A 21,089-nucleotide genomic window follows, 5' to 3' on the forward strand; every position below is an offset into this window, starting at 1 on the left:
ACAGCATAGGACCTTGTGAAGATGCTGGAGGAGACAGGTACAAATGTATCTATATCCACAATAAAACAAGGCTTATATCGACATAACCTGAAAGGCCGCTCAGCAAGGAAGTTACACTCAGCAAGGAAGTTACACTCAGCAAGGAAGTTACACTCAGCAAGGAAGTTACATTCAGCAAGGAAGTTATCCAGCTCTGTCAGGAGGAAAAGGGCCAAAATTCACCCAACTTATTGTGGGAAGCTTGTGGAAGGCTACCCGAAATGTTTGACCCAAGTTAAACAATTAAAAGGCAATGCTCCCAAATACTAATTGAGTGTATGTAAACTTCTGACCCACTGGGAATGTGATGAAATAAATAAAAGCTGAAATAAATCATTCTCTCTACTATTATTCTGACATTTCACATTCTTAAAGTAAAGTGGTGATCCTAACTGACCTATTTCATAACAATTTTTACTTGGATTAAATGTCAGGAATTGTGAAAAACTGAGTTTAAATGTATTTGGCTAAGGTGTATGTCAACTTCCGACTTCAACTGCCTGTTTCAAGAGACAGATAGGGAGAGAGAAGGAGGTGCCAGATGTAATGAAAGCACTCCCATCTTGGCCCTATAGATAAGGCTGGCGGGAGTAATTGGGTTTTGTCAATTAACGCTCCAGCGGGTAAGATCCATTGAACAGAAAACAAGCAGCCCCTCTCTCCTCACTGAACTCTGCTGACACATTCACTTTAACACACACACACACACACACACACACACAACACACAGGTGTGCATAGTCATTCATAGACAAACACATACACACAAACAAAACGCTCTCCAATTGCCCTTTCACTCTCACTTGTCTTATCCTCTTTAAAATCACTGTCTTTGAAATTGGCCCATTTTGTAGCAAATGATTGTCATGGATGCATCTAAAATAGATAGCTTAGAGGAGCAGTATGTTTCTTTTCAAAATTAAGGGCTTCATAGTTATTTGCTCTCTCTCGGTGGTGGATAGAAGGGAGACACACCTTGTCACGCCCTGGCCTTAGTTATCTTTGTTTTCTTTATTATCTCGGTGGTGGATAGAAGGGAGACACACCTTGTCCTGCCCTGGCCTTAGTTATCTTTGTTTTCTTTATTATCTCGGTGGTGGATAGAAGGGAGACACACCTTGTCCTGCCCTGGCCTTAGTTATCTTTGTTTTCTTTATTATCTCGGTGGTGGATAGAAGGGAGACACACCTTGTCCTGCCCTGGCCTTAGTTATCTTTGTTTTCTTTATTATCTCGGTGGTGGATAGAAGGGAGACACACCTTGTCACGCCCTGGCCTTAGTTATCTTTGTTTTCTTTATTATCTCGGTGGTGGATCGAATGGAGATACACCTTGTCACGCCCTGGCCTTAGTTATCTTTGTTTTCTTTATTATCTCGGTGGTGGATAGAAGGGAGACACACCTTGTCACGCCCTGGCCTTAGTTATCTTTGTTTTCTTTATTATCTCGGTGGTGGATAGAAGGGAGACACACCTTGTCCTGCCCTGGCCCTAGTTATCTTTGTTTTCTTTATTATCTCGGTGGTGGATAGAAGGGAGACACACCTTGTCCTGCCCTGGCCCTAGTTATCTTTGTTTTCTTTATTATCTCGGTGGTGGATAGAAGGGAGACACACCTTGTCCTGCCCTGGCCCTAGTTATCTTTGTTTTCTTTATTATCTCGGTGGTGGATCGAATGGAGACACACCTTGTCCTGCCCTGGCCTTAGTTATCTTTGTTTTCTTTATTATCTCGGTGGTGGATAGAAGGGAGACACACCTTGTCCTGCCCTGGCCCTAGTTATCTTTGTTTTCTTTATTATCTCGGTGGTGGATAGAAGGGAGACACACCTTGTCCTGCCCTGGCCTTAGTTATCTTTGTTTTCTTTATTATCTCGGTGGTGGATAGAAGGGAGACACACCTTGTCCTGCCCTGGCCTTAGTTATCTTTGTTTTCTTTATTATCTCGGTGGTGGATAGAAGGGAGACACACCTTGTCACGCCCTGGCCCTAGTTATCTTTGTTTTCTTTATTATTTGGGTGTGACATGGGGGATTTATGTGTTTGTCTGGTCTAGGGTTTTTTGTATGTTTATGGGTCTGTTTCCTTTCTAGGTAGTTTGTATGTCTATGGTTGCCTAGATTGGTTCTCAATTAGAGGCAGCTGTCTATCGTTGTCTCTGATTGGGAACCATATTTAGGCAGCCATATTCTGTGGGTACTTTGTGGGTGATTGTTTCTGTGTTTGTTTCGTTTTTCACATTTATTGTTTTGTATTTTGTAGTGTTCTCGTTTGTCATCTATATTAAAGATGTTGAACGCTAACCACGCTGCATTTTGGTCCCCCTCTCCTTCAGCGGAAGAAAACCATTACACACCTATCTAGTGGTTATTTATGGAATCATTCTTACTCGCAAAAGGCTCACAGCTCAATCTACAGGTGTGGCCAAAAGTTTTGAGAATGACACAAATATTAATTTCCACAAAGTTTGCTGCTTCAGTGTCTTTAGATATTTTTGTCAGATGTTACTGTGGAATACTGACGTATAATTACAAGCATTTCATAAGTGTCAAAGGCTTTTATTGACAATTACTTGAAGTTGATGCAAAGAGTCAATATTTGCAGTGTTGACCCTTCTTTTTCAAGACCTCTGCAATCCGCCCTGACATGCTGTCAATTAACTTCTGGGCCACATCCTGACTGATGGCAGCCCATTCTTGCATAATCAGTGCTTGGAGTTTGTTCGAATTTGTGGGTTTTTGTTTGTCCACCCGCCTCTTGAGGATTGACCACAAGTGCTCAATGGGCTTAAGGTCTGGGGAGTTTCCTGGCCATGGACCCAAAATATCGATGCGTTGTTCCCCGAGCCACTTAGCTATCACTTTTGGCATTGTTCCTCACCAAGCTGTTCCTGGATGGTTGGGAGAAGTTGCTCTCTTAGGTTGTGTTGGTACCATTCTTTATTCATGGCTGTGTTCTTCGGAAAAATTGTGAGTGAGCCCACTCCCTTGGCTGAGAAGCAACCCCACACATGAATGGTCTCAGGATGCTTTACTGTTGGCATTACACAGGACTGATGGTAGCGCTCACCTTGTCTTCTCCGGACAAGCTTTTTTCCAGATGCCCCAAACAATCAGAAAGGGCATTCATCAGAGAAAATTACTTTACCCCAGTCCTCAGCAGTCCAATCCCTGTACCTTTTGCAGAATATCAGTCTGTCCCTGATGTTTTTCCTGTAGAGAAGTGGCTTCTTTGCTGCCCTTCTTGACACCAGGCCATCCTCCAAATGTCTTCGCCTCCCTGTGCGTGCAGATGCACTCACACCTGCCTGCTGTCATTCCTGAGCAAGCTCTGTACTGGTGGTGCCCCGATCCCGCAGCTGAATCAACTTTAGGAAACAGTCCTGGCACTAGCTAGACCTTCTTGGGCTCCCTGAAGCCTTCTTCACAACAATTGAACCGCTCTCCTTGAAGTTCTTGATGATCCGATAAATGGTTGATTTAGGTGCAATCTTACTGACAGCAATATCCTTGCCTGTGAAGCTCTTTTTGTGCAAAGCAATGATGACGGCATGTGTTTCCTTGCAGGTAACCATGATTGACAGAGGAAGAACAATGATTCCAAGCACCACTCTCCTTTTGAAGCTTCCAGTCTGTTATTCGAACTCAATCAGCATGACAGAGTTATCTGCAGCCTTGTCCTCGTCAACACTCACACCTGTGTTAACGAGAGAATCACTGACACGATGTCAGCTGGTCATTTTGCATGTTAAAAGGGACTTTGCAATTAATTGCAATTTATCTGATCACTCTTCATCACATTCTGGAGTATATGCAAATTGCCATCATACAAACTGAGGCAGCAGACTTTGTGAAAATTAATATTTGTGCCATTCTCAAAATGGCCACGACTGTAGTAGTGATATGCAACTTTACAGTATCATTTGACCCTAATTACAGTGTAGTCATATGGTCAGTCGTGCAATTATTAAACTGGGAACAATAGCCAACTGGAGATGATTAACCTAATCATTGTACGCAGAGGGAGATGAATAAATATTTGTATTTATTTTCATCTACATGTGTCCTCAGCGGGGGAAAAAGTCTGTAATGCATTATTTCATCACTAGTCATGCACACACACACACACACACACACACACACTAACCCCAGTCTCTGTCTGCCTGTATGTGTGTGTATTTCAGAGTGTGATGCAGGGGACCATTCCCTACCTGGGTACTTTCCTGACAGACCTAGTCATGATGGATACTGCCATGAAGGACTACCTGGACGTGAGAGTCACACACACGCACGCACGCATTAACACACACCTTCTTAAACAATTTCTGTTCTAAAGAACATATTTTCTTGCTTACAGGGAGGGCTGATACATTTTGAGAAGAGGAGGAAGGTAAGGAATGCAACATGTATTTAATGTGTGACGAAGATGAACACTGCATACTTACCCTTATATTTCCTCTGGTCTTGTAGGAGTTTGAGGTGATTGCCCAGATCAAGCTTCTGCAGCTGGCCTGCAACAATTATAACTTCACCCGCAACAAGCGTTTCCGACAGTGGTTCTCCGGTGTGGACAAACTCACTGAGGCCGAGAGGTAAGAGAAGGAACAGACTATTCTGTTAGAAATACCTTAAATAATATTTTCATAATCACTAGAAATAGATTATGGTGGGTGTGACAAACAGTATGTATTAGAATGGAAGGCTGGGAGAGAGCAGAGTGACAGTGGAAGAGAGGGAAGGGGAGGACCAGACACTTGAAAAGACAGGAACACACACATACTCTTCTTCGTGTGCTTTCCACAGCTACAGTCAGTCGTGTGAGATCGAGCCGCTGTCGGAGTCGGCCTCAAATACTCTGAAAAAGAAGAACACAGGAATCATCAAACGCTGGAGCGAGTGAGTAAAGAAGGAAATCCTCCCAAAATGATTGCAGAAAGTATTTCCGCTCAATGGGTGCAATATGGGCCTGATTCAGTCTTAGGAAATGTACATCTTTTAGACTTATCGTATTCATTCGTGTAACGTGCTCTGCATGTGCTACCTTGCGTTCTCTGAAATGTTTTCTTAAACAACTGAAAACACTTGTTGGCCAAAATATTTTCTCGTGGAGTTTTCATACAGTAGGGTTTTCAGTATCTTAAGCCATCCCTTTAAATACACTGGACCTTTTTATTTAGAATTTTGTCAACAGAATTACTAGAATATATTGAGAGAACGGGTTCAGAATATAAGGGATCAATGAAAGAAAGCCATCTAAATATATGCATATTCGTCTCTGTTTCAACACCAAGTGGTAGATCTAACATTACTCTGATCTTGTAGATTAGTTAGGTTTAGTAAAGTATTTATGAATCATAGAAAACAGATTTGGAGAGCCTTTACGCACAAAAGAAAATTGCCACATTCATTTCTTCAACCGATTGTAATATTAGTGTACAAAGAATTGTAATAGGGAGAATAGTGTACAATAGTAGACTATACCCTCCTCTATTGCCTGCACTAACCATGGAACTGTGTGATGACACAGCCAAGTATTGCGCCATGCGTTGGGTTCAAACTGTTATGGTCTGAGCTCCATATGGATTTAATTAGCCTGCATGTATTTACAGAGGAGGCAGATGAAGGTAAAGGAAATGTAATTAAATGATAATGTAGGCTATACCAACTGAAGGGAACTAACAATACATTTGCAGTTGAATATGTGTGGTTATTAGGTCTAGTGACGTGCAATACTTATAGTGGCTAATATTTAACATGATAGAAATAGGGAAAAGAGTACGTTGGGGTAGCCTATAATTAAGACATTCGAGAGTGCCCACTTTACTGTGGGAAAGTTGATATGTTGATATGCTTCAGTTTGTTGCCATATGACTGGTTTCACATTTGTCTCCAGCGATCATAATAAGACAATATAGATCTAAAACAAGTGTACTTTATATTTACAATCCCCTTATCCAAATGGATTACTCATTTACTTACCTCTGATCAATAGCTTTGTAAGTTATAAATTACAGTGCATGGAAAATTGTATTATTTCTATTGAAAAAATTAAGTAGGTGCTTTTCCCACCAGTATGTTCTCTCGACCTTATTCATGGTTCCATCACGCGTAAAGGTGGTGGAGTTATTAGGGAATTAGTCAAGGTCAGAATATGGTGTATCTGTAGACATACCTCTGCCACACCTTCAAGTTTCCAAGTTTTAATGTCACATGCACAAATACACTGAAATACTTGCTCAAAACCCATAAATGCAATAATCAAAAACAATGTATTACTAGAAAAACCCCACAAGAAAAAAATAAAAATATGAAAGTAAGTAAGTGTTTTGAGTTCTAATTTTCAGAGTAAATAACTCACGGACACCAGAGAAGCTTAACCATGTTTAATTATTACCAAAGGGTCGATACAGCTGGATTCAGACAAAAACATGTTTCCACCACCACAAGTATACAGTGGGGAGAACAAGTATTTGATACACTGCTGATTTTGCAGGTTTTCCTATTTACAAAGCATGTAGAGGTCTGTAATTTTTATCATAGGTACACTTAAACTGTGAGAGATGGAATCTAAAACAAAAATCCAGAAAATCACATTGTATGATTTTTAAGTAATTCATTTGCATTTTATTGCATGACATAAGTATTTGATCACCTACCAACCAGTAAGAATTCCGGCTCTCACAGACCTGTTAGTTTTTCTTTAAGAAACTCTCCTGTTCTCCACTCATTACCTGTATTAACTGCACCTGTTTGAACTCGGTGCCTGTATAAAAGACACCTGTCCACACACTCAATCAAACAGACTCCAACCTCTCCACAATGGCCAAGACCGGAGAGCTGTGTAAGGACATCAGGGATAAAATTGTAGACCTACACAAGGCTGGGATGGGCTACAGGACAATAGGCAAGCAGCTTGGTGAGAAGGCAACAACTGTTGGCGCAATTATTAGAAAATGGAAGAAGTTCAAGATGACGGTCAATCATGGGCAGGACCTGGTCAATGACCTGAAGAGAGTTCGGACCACAGTCTCAAAGAAAACCATTAGTAACACACTACGCCGTCATGGATTAAAATCCTGCAGCGCACGCAAGGTCCCCCTGCTCAAGCCAGCGCATGTCCAGGCCCGTCTGAAGTTTGCCAATGACCATCTGGATGATCCAGAGGAGGAATGGGAGAAGGTGATGTGGTCTGACGAGACAAAAATAGAGCCTTTTGGTCTAAACTCCACTCGCCATGTTTGGAGGAAGAAGGATGAGTACAACCCCGAGAACACCATCCCAACCGTGAAGCATGGAGGTGGAAACATCATTGTTTGGGGATGCTTTTCTGCAAAGGGGACAGGACGACTGCACCGTATTGAGGGGAGGATGGATGGGGCCATGTATCGCGAGAGCATTGAAGATGGGTCGTGGCTGGGTTTTCCAGCATGACAACGACCCAAAACACACAGCCAGGGCAACTAAGGAGTGGCTCCGTAAGAAGCATCTCAAGGTCCTGGAGTGGCCTAGCCAGTCTCCAGACCTTAACCCAATAGAAAATCCTTGAAGGGAGCTGAAAGTCTGTATTGCCCAGCGACAGCCCCGAAACCTGACGGATCTGGAGAAGGTCTGTATGGAGGAGTGGGCCAAAATCCCTGCTGCAGTGTGTGCAAACCTGGTCAAGAACTACAGGATTCGTATGATCTCTGTAATTGCAAACAAAGGTTTCTGTACCAAATTTTAAGTTCTGCTTTTCTGATGTATCAAATACTTATGTCATGCAATAAAATGCTAATTAATTACTTAAAAATCACACAATGTGACTTTCTGGATTTTTGTTTTAGATTCCGTCTCTCACAGTTGAAGTATACCTATGATAAAAATTACAGACCTCTACATGCTTTGTAAGTAGGAAAACCTGTAAAATCGGCAGTGTATCAAATACTAGTTCTCCCCACTGTATATGCTCCACTTTAGGCCCTCCTCCTTCTCTCCAATCCTTACATCTTATGGTTCGACAGGAAGAGGGAAATAGGGTAATAAACCATCATTTCTACCTTCAGGGGATCTGACCTGACCTCAACCCCTCCTTCGCCTAATCCACATATCTGCTTCCCCTATAGCAATCCTGTGACTTTCTCCCGTTCACCCAACACGTTCCAAAGCCATCTGTCTCCTACCATTAACTTTGGATATAAAAACCAGTCGCTTTCCTTTATATGCTTCTGAGTATTACAATGTTCCAAGTTTCACCCAGAATCTAACATTAGTAAGTAAGCATTCTAGATACAGGAAATATATATTTTTAAGTCAGTTCCAATACCATATTTACAATGTGCAGGGATACTTGAGTGATGGAGGTAGATGAGTATAGCGGTAAGGGGACCGGATATAACCGGATATAAGATAAGCAGAGTAGAAGAAGCTTGTATGTGAGTGGGTTTGTGGGTGTGTAGAGTCAGTTTAAATGTGTGCACATATTATGTGTAAGTGAGCAAATGATGGAGTGAGTGTTTGTGTGTGTGTTCATTTATTCCATCTCCACCTCAACCCAATGGCGGGTGAATAGCATGCTGTTCTCATGCTTAAATTCAAGGTCAGAATACGTGTATAGAGAAAAGTGCATAAAAAGGGAATTACATTCCAATTACACTTAACTCGGGACGGAATTCCCTTCTAATGATTTGCAGTCGATTTGTGTCAATGTTTCATTTTATTTGACTCATTCTTCTTTCTCTTACTCTTCCTCTCATTCCAATCTCTCCCTCCCTTCCTCCCTCCCATTCCTTCACACCCTCTTTCAGTCGCCAGCCGGCCAGCTCGGAGCCAGGCTACTGCAGTGCGGGCAGCTCTCACTCCAAGTCCTTTGACCAGCTGCGCTACGCCCCCTGCTTGGGGGGCTCAAGTGGAGGTGGAAGGGGTGACGGAGCAGATTCCCTGAGCGTCACCTCAGCCGGCTCCAGCAGCTCCGACGTCGAGGAGATAAATATCAGCTTCATCTCCGACTCGCCTGACGCCCACGAGCGAAAGGTGAGAGAGATGTTTTATTTATCCATTTATACTGGAAGGTAAGTTAAGAATACACTCCTATTTACAATGAAGACATGTCAGAGGACAGTGTGCTATTGAATTCTGTCATTGTTGATGTCTGTAAGCAGGAAGTTGCTCCACTGTGTAAGATGTTGATGTCATATCATTGAGTCTACCTTTAAAGACCATGATACCAGTATAATCACTATAGCGGTACTACTGTCATAGCATATTATAACTCTTCCAGCCCACAAGAAACAGCCCATGTGAAGCCCACTGGTGACTGTAGCTCTTAATTCCTTTTCTGTAGACCTCCACACCTTCCGTAAAACATTCCAATTCCACGTTAGGGAAGTGCGGCCCCTTGCCTGACCTGGCACCCACGGTACTATTTACTACTTCCTGTACCATATTTCACCTACACTAGCTTGTGGCACAGCCATTTCACACTACCATCAAAGGACTGTGCTGTTTGCACTGTTTCTATCTATCTGTGTGACGTCACCATTACATCATCCCTGTAGCCATTTTTGGGGAGAGAATGGCGAGTGCATGTTGAGTAGTTTTGATTTATGTACCTGTTTAAGATGCATTGCTTTCCTTGATTGCATTTCAATAGTCCCCCTTCTCTCTTGGTCTCTCTCCAGTTCTGGGAGTCCACTTCTCTGTCCTCCTTGGACGCCTCTGGTGTGGGATCTGGCTCGGGCTCCAGCAGCGCCTCCTCCTCCTCCATGTCCTCCACGCCTGTGGTAGGGGCCGGCTCCCGCTCGCACAAGCGCTCCGTGTCGGGTGTGTCCAACTACTCGTCGCTGTCACTGCCCCTCTACAACCAGCAGGTGGACGATTGCTGCATCATCCGGGTCAGCCTGGACGTGGACAACGGCAACATGTACAAGAGCATCTTGGTGAGCTGCTGCGTTCGTGATGATTATGGTAGATTGGAAAGAGAAATTCCCTACCAATGTGTTTGGTAGTTGTCGCGTCTGGTTGAGCCAATCCCAATGTCTTAATGTGGTCATAATGTGATCTCCAGGTGACCAGTCAGGACAAGACGCCGGCTGTGATCAGGAAGGCTATGGTGAAACACAACCTGGACCGGGAGAGAGCGGAGGACTACGAACTGCTGCAGAAGATCTCTGAGGAGAAAGGTCAGACAGCTGTCTTTCATGCTCACCTCAAGACTGGAATCTGAAAGATACAAACCTCAGAGTTGATGCATTTTGAACTACATTCTAAAGTTACAAACATTTCCGTGTTCCTAACCCATTTCCAATTTGTTCCTATCTCTGGTCCTACTGTACTTAAAAAAAAATATCTGTACACTATAAGCCTTGTCTAACTATCTCTCCGTCCATCTTCTCAACCATATTTTAACATTCCATTTTGTCTGTTGGTTCAATGTGTCTTTTTACCATACCTGTGTTTCTTTTGCATCCCCTTCCCTCCACAGAGCTGAAGATTCCAGACAATGCCAACGTTTTCTATGCCATGAACTCCTCGGCCAACTACGACTTTGTCCTGAAGAAACGTGGCTTCCCCAAGGTGGGCCGGACCAAGCATGTGGCCAGCTCCACACTGCCGCGCATGAAGCAGAACGGCCTGAAAATCGGCAAGGGCATCTTCTGAGGGGCTACACCATGTCCTCGCCCGCCTCCAGCTTCCTGCTGGGCTCTCTGGGTGCCACCTTTTAGTACCACCCTTGATGTGTCATGGTAGAGGGGCCAGCCGCCAGCTCGGTCTTGTGTTCGGCGTCTGAGCGTCAAAGCCTCAGAGGACTAATACAGCTGAGTGGGATGGAAAGCCCTATAGACCAATGAACTTGCACAAATCACTTCCTGTTAGCTTCAGCTCTCTGTGGACGTCCTAATCGATAGTGAGAAGAAGGAAAACTGAGGGAAAATGGTAACTGTATTTTATCCAGGTGCATCTGAAAATTCCTTCCCTCTAAAGGAGTTACACTCCCTGTCATTTCTACAGAACCCTCCCTCAGCCGATGCAGCGTGTGTGTGTGTGTGTGTGTGTGTGTGTGTGTGTGTGTGTGTGTGTGTGTGTGTGTGTGTGTGTGTGTGTGTGTGTGTGTGTGTGTGTGTGTGTGTGTGTGTGTGTGTGTGTGTGTGTGTGTGTGTGTGTGTAAAGTATTCAAGCACTCAGAGAAAGAGCGAGAGAGAGATGGACAGAGATGGAAACATGAATGTTGTATTGTGAAATGAACCGTGGTCTTTAAATGTCTAGTCTTTTTGTTCTATGTAGTGTAAAGAAAAAAAGAAGAATGAAAAGGACTGTTCTGGTCTACTCCCTCCTTTATTTCTCTCTTTCATTAAGGCCTGTTTTCCTTGTGTACCAGGGTAGGGGTCAGTTAATTCAGGAAATAAATAACTCTAATTAAAACATACTGGTCCACTCCGCGTGATATATGATCATAGACCGTTTTTGGGAGCATAGAGATTGCAGTGGGGGAGTGAGTTTGCTTGCTGTTGAGAGATTCCTTGCACAGATGTGTGATTCTTTGTCTATGACTCTGATAGAAGATAATCTGATATGACGAGTCCTTGGTTTGTAGTACCCCATGTCTATCCATTTCTTACAGTATTGCAGCACTTATGATCAAACCTAACGTCCCTAATTATCAGCAGCCAGGTCAGTGGTATTGTGGATTACAGTGTTAAAGCCTGTGTTCGTGCTCAAAGGGATTTCTGAAATGATTGACTTTTTGACTGTGACCGTGTCACACTGTGTCCTGTGCATGACAGTAAACATTCTAAAAGGGACACAGGATTGGGTCTCTATCAGAGGGCAGGCTATATGTAGGCTGGCTATACTTTACTTCTATAGCCTTTTTACATATTGTGCCAACCTGAACCATAGTGTGCTGGCTGGCTCTGATATTTTATTTTAACATGGTTCTTTCCAGCACAGCTCCAGCAACCATGGTTGATTCATAACTAGGCCAGCGCAGTACAGCTTGGCTCAGCTCAGTCCAGTAGTGTAAAAAGGGTATATTTTCAGGTGCTATAATGATAGTCTTTCATATGTCAATTATCATAAGGATGGGTGGTCATAGGGGAGTGGCTATATGGACACTCCTGGTGCCCAAATTGCTGACGTTTTTTGTGCAGTGAGAGTCGAGTGGTGACGAACGGATTCAGTTCAGTCATTTCAGATAGTCTTCCTGATGTGCCATTCCCAGCAAGCTAGTTTAATGCTTGTGGCTAAAAACTTCAGCGAGAACTTGAAACTTGTCGGTCGAAGTTGGGACTTGGGAGTGTTCAGAATCCTTTAGTTTTTGTCTAATTAATAATTGTACAAAATGTAACGTTAGAGGTTTATGTCGTAGTAGTACATTTTTGGTGAAAATCACTATTGACTACACTATCTACTTCCCTATCCTTACTGCATCAAGCGGGAGAGAAGGACACGGCGCCCTGTGTTGCGTTGGCTTGATGTGCAAACTCTCCCCATTGAGCAGTGTAGCATAACGGTGACATCCATCTAGATGACTACCAACATTACAAGTTATTTTTCATGTAGGCTGCTATCCTACTCAAAATAAAATCAAGTGGGATGGAACAAATTGGAGATGGTGACCAAATCCAGATGACCAATACTACAAGTTATTTCTCCCTTTCTATTACCAGTTTTAACTAGCGCCACGCTGCTGTTGCCAGCTAGCCAGCATAAACTAGCTGGGAAGGGCCTATCAGGACGACTGACTGAACCAAATCCACACTCGACTCTCAGCTGCGCAACATATGTCTATCACCTTTTAAGGTATGACCCAGGTGCAGACAGTGTTGAAGAAACAAAAGTTTATTATTTAAACAGGCAGGCAAACGACAGGTCAAGGCAGGCAGAGGTCAATAATCCAGAGAGAGTGTAAGGCACCGGAACAGCAGACGGGCTCATGGTCAGGTCAGGCAGAGGTCAATAATCCAGAGAGAGTGTAAGGCACCGGAACAGCAGACGGGCTCATGGTCAGGTCAGGCAGAGGTCAATAATCCAGAGAGAGTGTAAGGCACCGGAACAGCAGACGGACTCATGGTCAGGTCAGGCAGAGGTTGGTAATCCAGAGTAGAGGCAAAGGTACAGGACGGCAGGCAGGCTCAGGGCAGGCAGGCAGGCTCAGGGCAGGCAGGCAGGCTCAGGGCAGGCAGGCAGGCTCAGGGCAGGCAGGCAGGCTCAGGGCAGGCAGAAAAGGTAAAAACTGTGAAACTACAAAACAGGGACTATAGCGAAGACAGGAGCAAGGGAAACCGCTGGTAGGTTTGATCGAACAAAACAAACTGGCACAGACAGACAGAAAACACAGGTATAAGTACCCAGGGGATAATGGGGAGGATGGTCGACACCTGGAGGGGGGAGGAGACATAGGTGAAACAGATCTGGGCATGACTATGTCATCCATTTGAGCTCCGGTGTGTCCGTATAGCCTCTCCCTAGTCACATTATGTAAGTACTGCGTTATGAATGCATTCAACTGTGCTGGTTGGTGACAGTGATGGTTGCTGTATGTTTGTGAATATTGGGGTCCGGGAGTCTACTGCCCTTATGTCATTCATTGGACTTCATATCGGTGGTGTTGATGGAAGTTGCCCCTAAGCCCTGATTCAAGGTCAGTTTATATTCCTACGTCCTATGACCAAGGTTAGGATTGAGGTTGGGAACGCTAAACCTAGATCTGTGGTTAAAGACAACTTCTGTAATGTGTCAATGAATGAGGGATGGCTCCTTTGTGCACATCTCAAACTTTTGTGTAAGTTCCCAGTTAATCTGTGGGTGTAAGTGAGAGTTCATCCCGGAATGTGTGCTTATTGTTTCTCTTTTTTTGCGAATGTGTGCCTCCCCAGGTGCCCAAAATATCTATATATCAGAGGGGGGGATCTGTCATAAAGATGTCAACATTTCAGGTTTCACAAATGTTAGTGTGTGTGTGTGTGTGTGTGTGTGTGTGTGTGTGTGTGTGTGTGTGTGTGTGTGTGTGTGTGTGTGTGTGTGTGTGTGTGTGTGTGTGTGTAAGAGACTCTCTTCTGTGTCTGCATTGTCGTTGGTAAAAGTAAGGGCCAACGACTGCACCGATCAAACTAAGTTAGTCCCTCTCAGAAACACTGCCTGATCAGGAATATGTCCTCATGCCTCACCCTCTCACAATGATCCTCCTTAAAACCTTTGTGCCATCGCTCTCCATCACTGTTAAAGACTCAGAACTCTAACGATTTCAATGTGTTTTCTATGTTCTGTTTGTATCTTTTCTATTTATGCTTTATTTATTAACTCGTAAATACTTTTGTAACATTTAGTTTCTTTTCCCCATGCAATTACAAATGAATATGTAAATATATATGCGATGGTTATACCACTGTATTTGCAGGGCCACTTGTCTCCATATTCCTTTGACTTTGGTTGCTTTACATAAATCCTGTCTTTTGTATAATGGTCAGTTTTGATATTGCTTTCCCCCTTATTGCGCTGTTTGTAATGGAGAAAAACCCCACCTAATAAACACTTACCATGTGTCAAATCATCTGCATTTGTCTCTGCTGTACTACACTGTATATAAGAATACCCCACTGAAAAAAACACTTTAATGGGTATACATAGGCAGTCATAACACCATGGAGAGTTGCAGTATGGTTCATAAAATCTTTATCTTTATTTCATCTTTATTTCATCTTTATTTATTAACATCCATGGAGTGACGTTTTCAAAATAAGTTGCTTTCAATACAGTGGAACAAAATAGTAAAAAAACAGATACAATACATCAGTTCAAATGTCCTGTTGAACAAATTAGCAGTGACTACTGTTGCTCAGAAACTACTCAGCAACAATGTTCAGGTACACTGTGGCGTTCAAAACATTCGCCACACCATTACACCAGCACCAGCCTGTACCGTCGACACCAGATAGGATGGGGCCATGAAGTCATGTTGCTTACGCCAAATCCTGGTTCCGCCGTCAGCATGACGCAACAGGAACCGGGATTCGTCAGACCAGGCAATGTTTTGCCACTCCTCAATAATTGTGTTCTGCTGTTGGTGATGGTGTGCCCACTGGAGCCACTTCTTCTTGTTTTTAGTTAATAGGAGTGGAACCCGGTGTGGTCACTCTACATTGTTGTACTGCACCGTTATTTGCCTATTTGTGGCCCGTCTCTTAGCTTGCCTGATTCTTGCCATTCTGATTCTTGCCGTTCTCCTTCGACCTCACTCATCAACGAGCTGTTTTCGCCCACAGGACCGCCGCTGACTGAGGTTCTTTGTTTGTGGCACCATTCTCGGTAAACCTTAGACACGGTCATGCATGAAAAGCCCAGGAGATACAGGAACCAGCGCGCCTGGCACCAACAATCATACAACACTCAAAGTCGTTTAGGTCACTCAGTTTCCCCATTTTAACGTTCAATCAAACAGCAACTGAATGTCTCAATACCTGTCTGCCTTTATATAGCATGCCATGGCCACATGACTCAATGTCTGTAGGAGCGAACCATTTTTGTGAACGGGGAGGTGTACCTAACAAATTGGCTACTGAGTGTATGATCTCTCCCCTGTATGAATCCTCATGTAAATTGTCAGAGAAATGTGAGCGGTGAAACACAAACTGCAATTAAGGGATTTCTCCAATGCCAATTTCTCCCCTGTGTGTCTCGTCATGTGCACTTTCATATCTGTGCTAAAGCGGAAACATTTACCACAAAAACTACTAATATGTAGTATGAAGTTTCTTACATGTGTGAATCCTTATATGCAAATTGTATGCTTTCTGAATGAATCCTTTGCCACAAAGGTGATACGATTTCTCCCTTATGTGGCTCCTGATGTAAACTTTCAGATGAGAGCTATTGCTGAAACCTTTGCCACAAAAGTGATACGATTTCTCCCTTGTGTGGCTCCTGATGTAAACTTTCAGATGAGAGCTATTGCTGAAACCTTTGCCACAAAAGTGATACGATTTCTCCCTTGTGTGGCTCCTGATGTAAACTTTCAGATTAGAGTTATTGCTGAAACCTATGCCACAATGAGGACATTGATAGGTTTTCTCCCTTGTGTGGCTCCTGATGTAAACTTTCAGATTAGAGTTATTGCTGAAACCTATGCCACAATGAGGACATTGATAGGTTTTCTCCCTCCTAATGTGTTGGAACATATTAAAGCTGTTGCTGAAACATTTCCCAAAATGTGGCCATTTTAAGAATTTCTCCCCTTTGTGAATTCCCATGTGCATTATTAACTTATTATTATTCACTTTCACTATGCATTTTCATGTGACTAACTAAAGAAATCATGGAGATGAAATGCTTTCCACACACCTTACACCAATGAAGAGGCGGAGCAGCAGGACTTTGACTTACACAACTAGGTGATTTCAAATGGGACAACTCCATGTATTTCCTACCCCTATTACCACTGATGCAGGACCTTTGACTAAATTAGAAACGTGTAATGTCTGAAGACGTAGCTAGCTAGACTCTCTTACCCGGATGGACTCTTCTCCCTCTCTGTCACGGATGCCATGGTTGCTCTTAGTTTGAAGATGTAATCCGGAGACAGCTGTTTTATACAACAGCCTTCTGTGTGTTCTCTTTTTGACTCTGTCTGCAAATTTGCAATCAAATAACCCCAGTAAATTGTGATTCTGTCTGTCACACCCTGGTCTGTTTCACCTGTCTGTGTGATTGTCTCCACCCCCCTCCAGGTGTCGCCCATCTCCCCATTATCCCCTGTGTATTTATACCGGTGTTCTCTGTTTGTTGCCAGTTCGTTTTGTTTCGTCAATCCTACCAGCGGTTTTCTCGCTGTTCCTGTATCTCAATTGTGCCTGTTTTCTAGTTTTCCCGGTTTTGACCTTTTCTGCCTGCCCTGACCTTCAGCCTGCCTGCCGTCCTGTACCTTTGCCCCACCTATCTGGATTACTGACCTCTGCCTATCCTGACCCTGAGCCTGCCTGCCGTCCTGTACCTTTGCCCCACCTATCTAGATTATTGACCCCTGCCTGCCCTTGACCTGTCTTTGCCTGCTGCTGTTAGATGAACCTTTCCAGCGCAGGGGTTCTGCTAGCGGAACAACATTCCGCTGAAAAGGCAGCGCGCAAATATCAAAAATATTTTTGGGAAATATGTAACTTTCACACATTAACAAGTGCAATACAGCAAATGGAAGATAAACATCTTTCAAAAATTCTTTACAGCTAAAGCACAACATCTGATTATGTTAGATCACTGCCAAGTCGAAAAAACACAGAGATTTTTCCAGCCAAAGATAGGAGTCACAAAAAGCAGAAATATAGATTAAATGAATGTTGACATCATGTTACACAATGAATGGACATACATGTATGTTTTGTTCGATAATGTGCATATTTATATCCAAAAATCTCAGTTTACATTGGCGCCTTACGTGCAGTAATGTTTTGATTCCAAAACATCTGGTGATTTTGCAGAAATACTCATAATAAACATTGATAAAAGTTACTTCTCCTTAAACAGCTGTGTCAGATTTCTTTTTTTTACTTTACGTAAAAAGCATAATCTGAAAACGGCACTCAGAACCCAAAACAGCCAGAGGAATATCTGCCCTTTTGGAATCAACAAAGTTAGAAACAACACCATAAATATTCACTTACCATTGATGATCTTCATCAGAAGGCACTCCCAGGAATCCCAGTTTCGACAATAAATTACTGATTTGTTCCATAAAGTTCCATCATTTATGTCCAAATAGCCATTTGTTGTTAGCGTGTTCAGCCCAGTAATCCATCTTCATGAAACCATATTGTAACGAGTGCGCTGAGAGTAGGGAAGCAGGTTCAGAGTGTTTTAATAAACAAAAGAAACAATGAACACAAAACACAAACAACGCCTGACATGAAACAGGAACAATGACGACTGGGGAAGAAACCCAAGGGAGTCACATATAAAAGGTAGGTAATCAAGGAGGTGATGGAGTCCAGGTGAGTGTCATGGGGCGCAGGTGTGCGAGACGATGGTGACAGGTGTGCGGGATAATCAGCAGCCTGATGACCTAGAGGCCGGAGAGGGAGTATAGGTGACACATATATTCTGAGGCTGCATTTATTGTAGCTAGGGATTTTAACAAAGCAAATTTGAGAACAAGTCTACCTAAATTCTATCAGCACATTGACTGTCGCACTTGCGCTGGAAAACACTGGATCACTGCTACTCTAACTTCCGCAATGCCTACAAGGCCCTCCCCCGCACTCCTTTCAGCAAATCTGACCACGACTACATTTTGCTCCTCCCTTCCTATAGGCAGAAACTCAAACAGGAAGTACCTAGGACTTAGGACTATTCAATGCTAGTCTGACCAATTGGAATCCACACTTCAAGATTGTTTTGATCATGGGGACTGGGATATGTTCTGGGTAGAAAAGAGAATAATATTGACGTATACGCTGATTCGGTGAGTGAGTTTATAAGGAAGTGCATTGGAGATGTTGTAACCACTGTGACTATTAAAACCTACCCTAACCAGAAACCGTGGATAGATGGCGGCATTCACGCAAAACTGAAACCGCGAATCACCGCATTTAACCATGGAAAGGTGACTGGGAATATGGCTGAATATAAACAGTGTAGTTATTCCCTCTGCAAGGCAATCCAACAAGCAAAATGAACAAGGAAAATGTCAGTATAGAGACAAAGTGGAGTCGCAATTCAACAACTCAGACATGAGGTGTATGTGGCTGGGTCTACAGTCAATCACGGACTACAAAAGGAAAACCAGCCGCGTCATGGATACCGACGTCTTGCTTTCAGACAAACTAAACATCTTCTTTGCCTGCTTTGATGATAATACACAGACGCGGCCTGCTACCAAGGACTGTGGGCTCTACTTCTCTGTGGCCGACCAGTTGGCTGGTGTGTTTACGGACATATTCAATCTCTCCCTATCCCAGTCTGCAGTCCCCACATGCTTCAAGATGGCCACCATTGTTCCTGTACCCAAGAATGCAAAGGTAACTGAACTAAATGACTATTGCCCTGTAACATTTCTGTCATCATGAAGTGCATTGAGAGACTAGTCAAGGATCATATCACCTCCACCTTACCTGTCACCCTAGACCTACTTAAATTTTCTCGCCCCCCCAATAGGTCCACAGACGATGCAATCTCCATCACATTGCACACTGCCATACCCCACCTGGACAAGCGGAATACCTATGTAAGAATGCTTTTCATTGACTAGAGCTCAGCATTCAACATCATAGTACCCTCCAAGCTCATCGTTAAGCTTGAGGCCCTGGGTGTCAACCCCGCCCTGTGCAACCCCGCCCTGGACTTCCTGACGAGCTGCCCCCAGGTGGTGAAGGTAGGAAACAACATCTCTGCTTCGCTGATCCTCAATACTGGGGCCCCACAAGGGTGTGTGCTCAGCCCCCTCCTGTACTCCCTGTTAACCTATGACTGCGTGGCCATGCATGCCTCCAACTCAATCATCAAGTTTGCGGACGACACAACAGCAGTAGGCTTGATTACCAACAACGACGACACAGCCTACAGGGAGGAGGTGAGGGCTCTCGGAGTGTGGTGTCAGGAAAACGACCTCTCACTCTCACGTGTCCTATTTATTACCAGTATTCCTAAGCATTACGAAACTTGTATTCGATCAAATAAGCCACTTGTAGAAAATAGGCCATACATTTTTTTATTAACCACCAAATTCGATAGTCTCTCATTGACCTCTATACAAAAACTCCTTGCTTGGTGAGCAAAAATAAATAAATGAAAAACACCACCTGCTAGAGCCCAGTTACGGGCCCAGTTACGTAGGGTTTTGACCAGAGGGGGCACCTCAGCTTGACAATGTTTCACACCAACGCAGGGTTCTCGCCACTCACCTTCCAACAAACCTCCACACATTTCTCTGCGTGCCCTCCTTAAAAATGAATGAGGGCGGAACTTCTGCTGAATTCGTTGTTGGTGAAAACTTACTGTTAAGTACATTGAAAGTCAATATATATAAACAATTTAATTTAAAAAGAGTTCATAACAGGGTGGGTTTTTTTTTTACCCTCGCAGGTATGCAGTAAATTGTGGCTCACTTGTGGGTGTGCCATATAGCAGAACGTTCAATTGTGCTTCAAGAATGAATTATAGCAAGTTTGTATGAATGTCTGGTTATTAAATGGATAAATAGTTTGATCCATTCTCCATTTCATGAATTTATTTACAGGTAAATAGTAATATGCTGTAAACCTTTCTGTGACAAACAATCTGTGCTGTCCTGTTTCCAAATGTCCACATGGCTGGTAGAAGCTATTCAAGTACTGTAAGTAAATACATTTAAAATCTATTACTTGCTAACTAGCTAAAGTGCAGGCTAACTCAAATGTGCTGCTAACATAGCTAGCTACCCATCTAGCCAACTTTACATACTGCATGGCTATCTAGCTAAGATAATTAAATATCACCAGCTACCTAACTTCATATTAGCTAGCTATCTTGATGTATTTATGATTGTAAAAAACTAACTCCAAATATATTTGTAGGTAGCTAGCTAACAGCCATGGAGGAGGGTGAAAGGATAGCAGCCCCAACTCTCAAAGTGAGAGAGTAGGCTATTCTGGATTGGGCAGGTACTTTTGTGTAGTTCCAGTCCCTAGAAGTGATGACAGAGATAATAGTAACATAATATTCAGTGCTGTCTAATTTGTGTATAATTAGGTATTTTTCGTGTGATGTTGTCTGTCCTTAGATACTGAGAGCTGTGAAAGCCTGTCTGCAGATGAAGAGGTACCAATGAAGAGGAGTGGTTCGCAGATCTGGTCCTGGAAACTCAAAGGCGTGCACATTTTTGTTTTTGCCTTAGCACTACACAGCTCATTCAAATGATAAACTCATCATCAACATTCAAGTGGTATTTATGTATTCATTTGTGATGCTATCCTTGATATGATCCTGCTGTTGTCACATACACATGCATCTATATATCCAATGTTATAATGATTTGTTATAAGATAAATAATACATTAGTAATTCACAATGAGCTGGTGATGTAAAAGTCTAATAATGACATTTTCCATATTCCTGC

At 43.1% G+C, this 21,089-nt stretch overlaps 1 protein-coding gene across 7 annotated transcripts in view; it reads left to right on the forward strand.

The window, feature by feature from the left end:
• Positions 1-14,561, forward strand: part of LOC109873521 (ral guanine nucleotide dissociation stimulator-like) — a 131,231-nt gene extending 116,670 nt beyond the window's left edge. For 3 of the 7 annotated variants that reach the window (XM_031809021.1, XM_031809022.1, XM_031809018.1), the window contains exons 9-17: positions 4,219-4,305; positions 4,392-4,424; positions 4,505-4,626; positions 4,838-4,930; positions 8,818-9,043; positions 9,354-9,428; positions 9,691-9,948; positions 10,077-10,191; positions 10,494-14,294. In XM_031809021.1, the coding sequence (XP_031664881.1) occupies positions 4,219-4,305; positions 4,392-4,424; positions 4,505-4,626; positions 4,838-4,930; positions 8,818-9,043; positions 9,354-9,428; positions 9,691-9,948; positions 10,077-10,191; positions 10,494-10,669 (1,185 nt within the window). In that variant the 3' untranslated portion in view covers positions 10,670-14,294. Of the gene's footprint in view, positions 1-4,218; positions 4,306-4,391; positions 4,425-4,504; positions 4,627-4,837; positions 4,931-8,817; positions 9,044-9,353; positions 9,429-9,690; positions 9,949-10,076; positions 10,192-10,493 lie in introns of all 7 variants that reach the window. The other 4 variants (XR_004206139.1, XM_031809017.1, XM_031809019.1 and 1 more) reach the window with 4 other exon arrangements.
• Positions 14,562-21,089: the final 6,528 nt, after the last annotated feature.

This window comes from Oncorhynchus kisutch, linkage group LG29, assembly GCF_002021735.2.
Source record: "Oncorhynchus kisutch isolate 150728-3 linkage group LG29, Okis_V2, whole genome shotgun sequence".
NCBI lineage: Eukaryota > Metazoa > Chordata > Actinopteri > Salmoniformes > Salmonidae > Oncorhynchus > Oncorhynchus kisutch.